At 36.9% G+C, this 10,886-nt stretch overlaps 1 protein-coding gene across 1 annotated transcript; it reads right to left on the reverse strand.

Annotated features, from left to right (window-relative positions):
- LOC18772065 (phenylalanine ammonia-lyase 1) lies at positions 1,381–4,689 on the reverse strand. The gene is made up of 2 exons (XM_007208370.2): positions 4,148–4,689; positions 1,381–3,444 (listed from the first exon to the last, which is right to left on the reverse strand). Exons 1-2 carry the CDS (start codon positions 4,549–4,551, stop codon positions 1,695–1,697), a joined length of 2,154 nt encoding a protein of 717 aa, XP_007208432.1. The 5' UTR covers positions 4,552–4,689; the 3' UTR covers positions 1,381–1,694.

The following is a 10,886-nucleotide window of genomic DNA, read 5'->3' on the forward strand; positions in this document are numbered from 1 at the left end:
CATGTTCTTCCCTTCCATTTTCAGCGCTTCTTCTTCGTCCGAAGTAAGAGATTCTTCTAGGATGTGAAAATGGAACTGTAGTTTTAGTTGAGCCCTAAACACAAACACCTATATATAAAGCCCTTCTTGCCCGTCAATCCAACAAGAAATGGAGGGAAATGGTTCCAAATTGGTGGCACATGGGTCTGAGGCGTTGAGGAGGTCAAAGGGGGTTGGTTTGACAATTATATCCTTCATAAAATGGGCAGGTGATTCACATAATGAGATTTAACGATTTTTTTGACGGAAAGTCACGATAAGGACTATTTAAGAACATACATATTAAGGTTAGAGACCAAGATTGATACAAAAAAAACTTTAAGGACGCAATTTGATAGTTTCGTGAACGTCATGAATGTTTTGTGATAAAAAACCCTTTATGTTATATCAAGATTACCTAGGACGGTTTGTTAACGAAATGATGAGACAATATATAGAATTTTTATTTTTTTTTGGTCGTATAGACAATATATAGATATTGTTGAACTATTTGTTCCAGTAACAATAATGTTATTTTAACAACTTAGTGGTAGTTAAGAGCATTTTTAGTACGATATCATGTTTTGTATGTCCAATAATTATTCATGAAATTTGAGCTCTTTGGATTATTGAAGTGGACAAGACTTGGGCAGTTGAACAGTGTCAAAGCAGCATCTCTATCTCTCTCTATCTCTCTATGTCCAATGATATTCATGAAATTTGAGCTCTTTGGATTATTGAAGTGGATAAGAATTGTGCAGTTGAACAGTGTCAAAGCAGCATCTCTATCTCTCTCTCTCTCTCTCTCTCTCTCTCTCTCTCTCTCTCTCTCTCTCTCTATGTCCAATGATATTCATGAAATTTGAGCTCTTTGGATTATTGAAGTGGACAAGACTTGTGCAGTTGAACAGTGTCCAAGCAGCATCTCTCTCTCTCTCTCTCTCTCTCTCTTTTATGGTCTCAAATTGGTAGAAGCTGACCAGGAGTTTGCATTTTCTCTAGTGCTAAACCAACCAGGTGGATCTCGAGCCATCCTTTTGGTCTTATAATGGCTTATGGTTGCTGAGTGCTTGGCCTCTCTGTATGGTTTAGACTCTGATGGGGGATTTTCCTTCTTCTTTTGTTTTTGTTTTGTTTTGATTAATTCTATTTGTTGCCAATTAGTTTTCATAATCTTGTAGGTCTAGGCAGGCTTAAAAAGGGCTAAAAAGTATTTGAAGTTCTGGTGTAAATTTTGGTAACATTTTCTTCTGCATCATCTCATTTTAACATTATGGTGGTCATTTAGGAACTCAAATGATTAGATTATCACTTGAATTGAAATCACAAAGATGAAATAAGAGAAGTGAAACTCATCAGCCTCAAGAAAATAGAGATTTTTCTAAAAGAAAATGAAGAGAATTGATAGCCTCCTGTGGGAGATGCTTATGTAACTGATGAGAGAGAGACAGACATTCAACATTTTCTGAAAAACATTTCCTGACTATTTGAATACTATTCTCACTAAATAACAAAGAAGTGGTAAAGAACTTAGAAAGAATCAAAAGGCATAAAGTAGATGGTTTTACATTTATTAGGTAAAATAGGTATAGTCACACAGGCTACCAGCAATGCAATCAAACTTATGGACACAGAAGTAGTGGAATGGAATGCAGCACTCAAAGCGTAACGAAATGCTAACAGATCGGAAGTGGCGCACCGTTCCAGCCCTCGAGGCAATCCAGAATCGGGTCGATAATCTTTCCCTCGCAGATAGCTGAGAACACCTTGTCGCATTCTTCGCCCGGTGACCTGACCTCTTCCCCTGTTAGGTACTCTGCACCCAACTCCTCCCTCACAAATTTGTACAATGGATAAGACCTGCATTCCGTAATCCTATTTGGAACTCCAGCAGTTCCACTATCCAATGCAGCCCTTGCACTATCCACCTCTTTAGGCAAAAGCACCTTCAGCTCTTCCTCAAAAGCAACAATCTTTTGGAAGATTGAAGTGCTTGCATTCTTCTCATTCTCACCATTTGTCAAAGCATGCTCAACCAGCACTTGCCTTAGTTTTTGCATCAATGGGTAAGTGGCATTGCAGGGGTCGTCGATGTAGGCGAAAACATATTCCCTATCAACCACTTTAAGCAAATCCTTCTCACAGAATCTTGATGGGTGGAGCTCTCCATTAACCCCAGTTGTCAAAGTTCTCTTAGCAACTTGGCTCACTGTGTTCTTAACTGTGTTCCTCAAGTTCTCCTCCAAATGCCTCAAATCAATGGCTTGGCAAAGTGCCACCAAAAATGTGGAAGACATGAGCTTCAAGATATCAACAGCTTCAGCTGTCTTTCTTGAAGAGATCAACCCCAAAGAGTTCACGTCTTGGTTGTGCTGCTCTGCACTCTGGACATGGTTAGTGACCGGGTTTGCGAGAAACTGAAGCTCAGAACAATAAGATGCCATTGCAATCTCAGCCCCCTTGAAGCCATAATCCAAACTTGGGTTCCTGCCTCCAGACAGATTTGATGGCAATCCATTGTTGTAAAAGTCATTGACAAGCTCAGAAAATTGAGCAAACATGAGCTTCCCAATGGATGCAATAGCCAAACGAGTATTGTCCATAGAGACACCAATTGGGGTCCCCTGGAAGTTGCCACCATGCAAGGCCTTGTTCCTTGACACATCAATCAAAGGGTTGTCATTGACTGAGTTGATCTCCCTCTCAATAGATTTGGTGGAGTACCGGATCACTTCGATCTGTGGACCGAGCCATTGAGGTGAAGTTCGGAGAGCATATCGATCCTGTTTTGGCTTCTGCAGAGGGTCCTGCTCGTGCAACTTCTTAGCAGCTTTAACATATGAGCTACCATCCAAAATATGTTCCATAATTGCTGCAGCCTCAATTTGGCCAGGGTGGTGCTTCAACTTGTGTGTCAAGTGGTCAGTAAATTCAGGCTTCCCCTGCATAACTTCAGCAAAAATTGCTGATAGAATTTCTGACAGCAATGCCAAAATGTTAGTATCGAAAAGAACCGTGGAAGCCAAGCCAGAACCAACAGCAGTGCCATTAACAAGAGCCAGGCCTTCTTTAGGCTGCAACTCAAAGAACCCGGAATTGATACCAACAAACTCAAAAGCCTCTGCAGCACTCAGGGTCTGGCCATCAGGTCCAACAGCTTTGGAATTAGGCCTGCCAGTTAGCATCCCGGCAATGTAGGACAGCGGGACAAGGTCACCGGAGGCTGTGATCGTGCCGCGTAGGGGCAAGCATGGAGTGACATTGTTGTTGAGGAACTTGGTGATGACTTCCAAGATCTCAAATCTTATGCCAGAGTAGCCCTGGAGGAGTGTGTTGATCCTAACCAACATGGCTGCTCTTGTTGCCTGGTGAGGCAAAGTGTGGCCTGACTCTTTCGTGCTCCCAAACACTCCAGCGTTCAAGAATCTGAACCAAGAAAATCAAACCACAATTATCAGCCATGGTTTGGTGAATTAAGAAAGTTATTGAAAAACAAATGTAACTAAGGAGGAGAAAAGCTGATGGCATAAATTATAAAATTCAAATCCACTTGGGTCCAAAATTATTAGTTTAACATTCAAGATCCACTATAGCAGATCTTTCACCTAATTATAATTGTCACCTCTAGTGACAAAACCCAACTTTCACCTTGTCATTCTAAAGGTTTCCTATAGCAAAATTCTCAACCCCCAAGTCCACAAAACATGTTCTTCCCCCCAAAAAAAAAAACAGAGAGAGAGAGAGAGAGAGAAAGAGAGAGGATGGGCAGTCAACCCGTCCTGACTCAGTCAACTCGCCCGTTTCAACTCGGTCCCTATATATTCCACTTGCAAGTAATTAACTAAGCAATGCCTATGACCCCCATACCCTCCACAACAACAAATCATTCAACTCGTCCGCCATACACTGGGTCAACTCAGTCGAGTCAAAGTTCTAGACGTGAGGCAAGCGGTGCAAATAAAACGATGGGAATTAGTTGGCTGAGCTACTGACTACCAATCTACAGTATATGATACGCTCACGATCGAACATCAACAGTGTACAAATAAATATCGACAATGTAGCAGATACTGTAAATTGATATTCGGTGTCATAAAACATGTTATGATGAGGAGGAGCTAGAGGTTACCTAATGAGCTCCTTCTGAAGGGCAGCCCCTTGCTTTGTTCTTCTGTGGGAGGTAGCACCAAACCCAGTGGTGACACCATAGCTGTCAGTCCCTTTGCTCATGCTGTCCATGACCCAGTCGCTGCTGGCCTTGACGCCGGCCCGGGCTGACTCAGAGAGCTCAACCTTGACCCCAGAGTCATGAGTGGCTATGGCAGCCACTTGGGAAATGGTCAGGCTCTCTCCACCGAGCTTCACCACCGGCTTCCTGTACTCAGCCACCATGCGCTTCACCTCATCCAAGTGGCTCCCTTTTAGTGTCTCTGCTGCCACACCCCAGTTCAAAGGGTCCTTCTTTATGCAGAGCTCAGAAGACTCTAACGATCTGTTTTGGTGACCATTTTGCTTGATGGAGTTGGTTGCCATGTTAATTACCAAAAACCCAGATGGGAAAATACAAAAACTGATGAGAACAAAGTGTTTGATGAATGTGAGAAGAATATGGAGGAGGAGGATGTGCAGAGTGTTTTTCTGAGAAGTGGAGGGAGAGAGGAGGGTGCTTAAATAGAGAGATGGTGGATGGAGAACAAGTGTTAAAAGGAGGGAGGGTTTTGAAACGGGTCATCTTTGGGAAGTGCTTGGTAGGTGAGCATAAGGGTGGCAGAGAGCCACACGAGGGTTGGTTGAAATTGAACGTGACCGTATGATCATCTGTGGATCCAACGGTGGGGATGCAGGCTACGTGGCTTCTAAGGTGGATGATTGGACGACCGTATTCTTGTTAGTTGCTTGGTATAGGGGTAGGAGACGACACCAGGTAAAGTGGTTGGTGAGGATTGTTGTGAGTGTGGAAAAGTAAAAGGAAAAACAAAAAGAAAAATAAATAAGTTTTTCTTTTGTTGTATTTATGCAATTTTATGGTCAACTTGTATCGGTATTGAATATGGAGGTTTTACAGCATAAGTATTATTTTTATTTTTTTTAAACAGCATTCGTAAAGTTTTCCATTGCCTTTTTTGGGTTATATTTTCAATCAAATCATTCTCTCAAAATTCGTTTTCTAATATCATTCAAGTTCTCTAAATTTGGTTATATATTGTATTTGATGAAGGTTGCTACAAATCATTCAATTATTCTTTGTCATGGTTTTTATTTTTATTTATTTGTTCACTCTTATGCACAAAATAGTTAAAATTGAAATTATTAATAAAATGAGGATAATATAGTAAATTCACTTTTTTTATATTAAAAAAATTAAAATTAAAAGAAAAATCAGATAATTGATCTTATTTTTATGAAACACAACACCCATTATCTTTTTTAATTCAAAATTAAATTTAAAAATTTTAAATAAAAGAATGCCTCTCGCAAACACGAAAGCTCGTACAAAGAGACTAATTTTTTAATCAAATATGTAGGCCTAAGTGTTGGCAACCACATGGATGAATTGTTATACCATATATTTTGTAGCATAAAATGAAAAAATTAGCAAGGATACTCGAACAAAATTTATGGTGAAGTTTTGGCATTTGAGTGTGCATGATAACGTCTTTTGGAATATAAAGGAAACTAGCAAAAATTACTTTTTTATAAAATGACTTGTAAGAACAAATTTACAACTCTCTCACACAAACACCCACATTCATATTTTTTTTTTTCTTTTGTTCAAAATCCACGCTGACCTTTCTTTCCATCCTTCTCCACCTTGCAATTTCTCAGCACTCCCATTAACTCCACCCTGCAATTTCTCAGCATTCCCATTAACTCCAACCCCAATCTTATGTCTCAATTGTAGCCCCACCCTCCCTGCAATTTCTCAGCACTCCCATTAACTCCATCCCCAATCTTATGTCTCAATTCTAGCCGCACCCCCCCTGCAATTTCTTTGAATTTCTGTACCCAAAAAAATAAATAGATGACATGGTCATCATCTTCTATTTTGGTTTCGCCAGAGGAGGAGGCGCGTGGGTCCGGTTGGGAATATCAAATTGGCGGCGGGGGTCAGTGGCCGACCCAGAAAAGTTCAGCAGTGAGGGACATAGATATGGGTAAAATCCAAATTTTTTGCATGTAGTGTGGTTATAGCCAAAAATGGCGCAGAGAAAGAAGAAGAAACATAGAGAGAAGAGATAAGGAAATAAAGAGGAAGAAGAAACGCAAGAAAAAAAAAAGGGAAACAGACAGAAAAGAGAGAAGTAAAGGAAAGAACACGAACAAATCAAAAAGAAAGAGGGGTGAGAGTTTGCTTGAATTAATAATTAAATGGAAACAAGTTCATAAAGAAAACACTGAGAATGTTTTCATAAAATGAAAATAAGTTCATGTGTACTTGTAGAAAACAAAAAAAAATTGTTTTCATTCTCATGGGAAAAGTTTTTATTAAAATAACTCACATATTATTATTTTAAATTGCATTACCAGACACGTTTTCATTGTTTTTGTTTTCTGAATATGTTTTCTAATTAATCTACCAAACTCATTTTTATTTCCTGAAAATGCAAATTTGTTTTCTTGTTTTCATTCTCTGAAAACATTCTCAAAAAACATTACTGGACGGGCCCTAAGTTTTGTGTTTTTCAAATTTACATAGTATGTGAGAAAATAAGGTAGGTGAGAAAATAGGATAGGGGGTGGAAACAGCAGCACTATTTAAATCATAAGTTTTTTCTGTTATCCTCATCCACAATATAAATAAATTTTTTACTATTATTAATCAAAGTTTTTTTTTTACAAACCATGATGCATATATAAAATGTTGGAAAATATTGCTTTTTGCATAAGACAAATATTCATATTTTAACCAAAAAATAGAAGCCAAAATATCCGAAAAATTAACACTTTTGCTCTCACTTTTCTATAATGAAAAAACCATATACTACATACAGTCCCGATCTCTTGGACCACAGGAGTCCAAGAGATTTGTGGTCACTCATCGTTGGATGTAAATTCAACGGTTCACTCAATCTTGAATTCCTTTTAAGAAACTTTTTTGAACCATTAGATTAATATCCAACGGTGAGTGACCACAATCTCTTGGACTCCTGTGGTCCAAGAGATCAGGACTGATACTACATAACTATACTACCGTATTATTGTTTTTAAGTCTCATAACACATTCAAGTGGAAATAATTAATATATAATTTTTATGTGAATTGGATTATGTTATGTTTTACATTAACTGACGAGGTGGGTCAAGCTTTTCACATTTAGAGCTCATAAATTAAAAACTCAACTCCACCTATATATCTTCTTCTTTTTTCGTTTTTTTTTTAAATTTATAAATGTAATTGGTGTATGATTAATTTTTTTTTCTTTTAAAAATAAATGTAGATGGAGCACTCAAACCCAGGGAGTCCATTCGTGGGTTGATGCTCTTTAATTGTGTCATTCTAAAGATGGATGCATAAGAATGAGTGGTGGGCATTATGTCGGCTGAGGAGGAAAGAGGTGGAGGAACAGAGGGTCTTTTACTTGATGATGATGCCAAGATGTCTGTTAAGCCAAATTCAAAGTGACTTTCTGTCAATGAAGCACCTACATGGTTGCTTCTTTTTCTTTATGATAATTTACTCTCTTCTTGAGTTTTTATTTTTATTTTTAGGACCACTTGCAAGTACATCAAAAACTTAAGTCAATTTAACTAACATTTTATTGGTGTAGCATACGTATACGTGTATATGAGGTTTATACAAATTGGGAGCCCTCCCAATTGAACGGCCTTAAGCGACTGCCTTGTCTGCCTGTGCCCAAGAGCTCCCCTGATCATGTCCAATTAAAAGCTCACATGTAAGTTCGTCTACCAAATTGTAGACAAAATGCTATAAATTATAGTTGTCTATTCACTGGCAATTTGCAAATAATGTGTGGCAATTTGAAGGACAACTTATACTCAATGTGAACCGCTCGTCTGGTCTGGATCCAAATCAATATATTTAATTTAACACTCCATTTTTGGGGAAAATTTCAACAACAAAATATCTATTTTGTTAAAGGGGGAAAACTCACTCAAACCACATATTTTGGTACTAAAAACTTTTGTTGATATTTATTTCAAAATTTGTTTGATTTTCTCATGAGTCGTATTTGGCCCGACCAAGATGGCTAGTAATGCTATTTTCCTTTTGGCTCTTTCAAATAATTTATATTCTTCTATAATTTCATTTCAATTTAAAAGACCAAGCCAACCAGGTCTAACCATTAAAAAAAAGTTCTAACTTGTAGATGTCTCAGGTTCGAATTCCAATTACATCATGGTGTGTGTGTGTGAGAAATTCTCATTCTCATACAGTTTAAACTATCACTTGTACTATAAGAAGAAAAAAAAAATCAATTGTACTAAAAAAAGGACCAAAGTTTAGCTCGGTCGTCAATCAAATAAAGAATATTAGAGATAATGTTTATGATACTTTATATATACAAATCGGGTCGAGCTACACATTTGTATAACTATATATTAGTTCTCACTGAACATTGTACTTGTAGTATTTGATCACAGATCATTTAATTAAGGTTAGTTTGTCACGTTTAGTCTTATTTTCCCCTTCAACTGGTAGCTGAAACTGAAACATTATAAAATTATAGTATATGCAACCCTATGTGTGTGACTCGCAATTGAAGGTAACAGAAACAAAGCTTATGGCATGCATTAACTACTAATTAATCATTGTTAAAAACTCAATATTCTCATTTTGTCATTTTCATATGCCTTCTCTGGATCTTATTAATTAATTACTTAATTTGGTCTTTTTTATTCAAGTCATCTTCTTTAATCTTTAAAAGCAAAATTATAACCACAAGGCGTGGTGCGGTTGGTAAACTACCACCTCCAGCTGGCAAGTTACCTGGTGCTTCAATGACCGGGGTTCGAAACCCGTTAGAAACACTTCCTGACCAGAAGCAGGTCGAAGGAAGTGTGGAAAAATAATAATTTCCGAACCAATTCTCATGAATTGCTTCGCAAGTCCTTAGTGGGCAAGGTTGTTGCCACAGTATTTTTAGCTTTCAGATTTTCCATCTCTTCATTTCGGTGCATTGCATGTAATGTATGATGTTGGTCAAGTAACTCAAGTCAAGTCTAAAGGCATCGATGATTAGTCAAAAAGCAACCCACGACAATGTGTACACCAAAATGTCTTCTAAGAAGAGTTTGACTTCAATGCCTTGTAGAGAAATTATTGGACTCTATTTTATTAGGTTGTGCTGCTGGATACAAGTTATGGATGTGTATGAACATAATAATACGTTGATAAAATACTATAACAATATACGAGTTAAAAGTAAATGGTTCATCACTTTAAGATAAAATCTCACATATATATATATATATATATGAGTATACTATTTTGAATCTTATTCAACTTAATGAGCTTAAATAATTAAATTTAAGATAATATCGGTATTGAATCGGATTTACTTGTAGATCCGTGTTGTTCTATTGGACAACAAAAACATTATATGTATTCATCAAACTAATAAAAGAATCTAGAAATCCATGACAATGTGGTCCAATATGGTCGAGCCTTCATTCCATAAATGTTAGTACTTAATTTGGTCAAAACATGTGCAAAGATTAATTGTAGGTTTGATATAAATGTTGATACGAAATTGAACAACACAACTTCTTCACTCTAATTATATAGAAGCACCACTTGTTTAAACTTTAAACAAAATGATGCAATTAGGTGATTTGACTTTAAGACCCACCAAATTTTTTCTAAACATAATTAGCAAAACTTTTCCCTTGCTAGTCGGTACAGAAGCCGATCAAGTTAAGACCACCAAACAAAGGAAAAATAAGGTTAACTTCACCTAATACTAGACTAATTATGTACAAAGACTAGGCTGCTGCATACGCTAAAATAAAACATATAATTAATTAACATATCGATTTTCTTTAGCACTCCGAAATAAAGATTATAATTAAAAAAACTATTTGTGACGCAGACATAGATTATCAAATCATAATCCTTGTTGGGTGGTTGTGGATAAAGATGAGATATATATATATATATATCTTTTGAGGTTTGACCCTTTGAAAGCTGGGGGTTTTTTGAGCTAACTAGTCTTGCTGCATGCCACCACCAACCTCCACTTTGATTTTCTTTTCCTTTCCCTTGATTTCATAGCTACGTAGGTGAAGAAGAAGAAACAAGAATATAAAATTGAGGCTGCGATGCAACTGAAAGCCGCGGACCACTTTCACAGGATGGGATCATGTGCTGTGTGTTTTGACTTGGGATAATTCTTCAACCAGATCCGATCCAATTCAAGCATGAGCCATATAAAATTCGCAGTAAAACTACTTTTTCCATTTTTTTTTTAATTTTTAAAACCTTCTTGTGTAATAATAAAAATAATATAAGCTACATGGTTTTGTCTTATTTTAAATGGAACATGTTTTTAATATATGCTTTCAAGAAAATAAAAAAAAACTATATGAGTTTTTGTTTTACTTGATAATCTTGGGCACCCACAATTTTGTTTATATATATAAATCCCTGGATATATATATATATATATATAAATGTAAGAGAACATCCCCAAGGCCTAATCTTTTGGGGATCATTTTGTATCAAAACTGCCATGAACATTATTCTTCACTTTTATGCTTTTTGGAGCTTTCCCCATGAATATGCCACAATGATGTAACTGAATTAACTTTAGAATTTTTATGTGCGTAGGCCACAGGCTCTCCAATTTGTCAATTATTATTCATGAGTAAGTAACTTTCGACAAATTTAATGAGAGGTATCTTTGTAGA

Source organism: Prunus persica, chromosome G6, assembly GCF_000346465.2.
Source record: "Prunus persica cultivar Lovell chromosome G6, Prunus_persica_NCBIv2, whole genome shotgun sequence".
NCBI classification, from domain to species: Eukaryota; Viridiplantae; Streptophyta; class Magnoliopsida; order Rosales; family Rosaceae; genus Prunus; species Prunus persica.

Excerpts from the sequence above, each read along its gene's own strand:
- LOC18772065 (XM_007208370.2), bottom strand. The coding sequence starts at position 4,551 with ATGGCAACCAACTCCATCAAGCAAAATGGTCACCAAAACAGATCGTTA. Across the intron at positions 3,445-4,147 it reads CTTCAGAAGGAGCTCATTAG|ATTCTTGAACGCTGGAGTGT; the intron begins GTAACCTCTAGC and ends TTCTTGGTTCAG.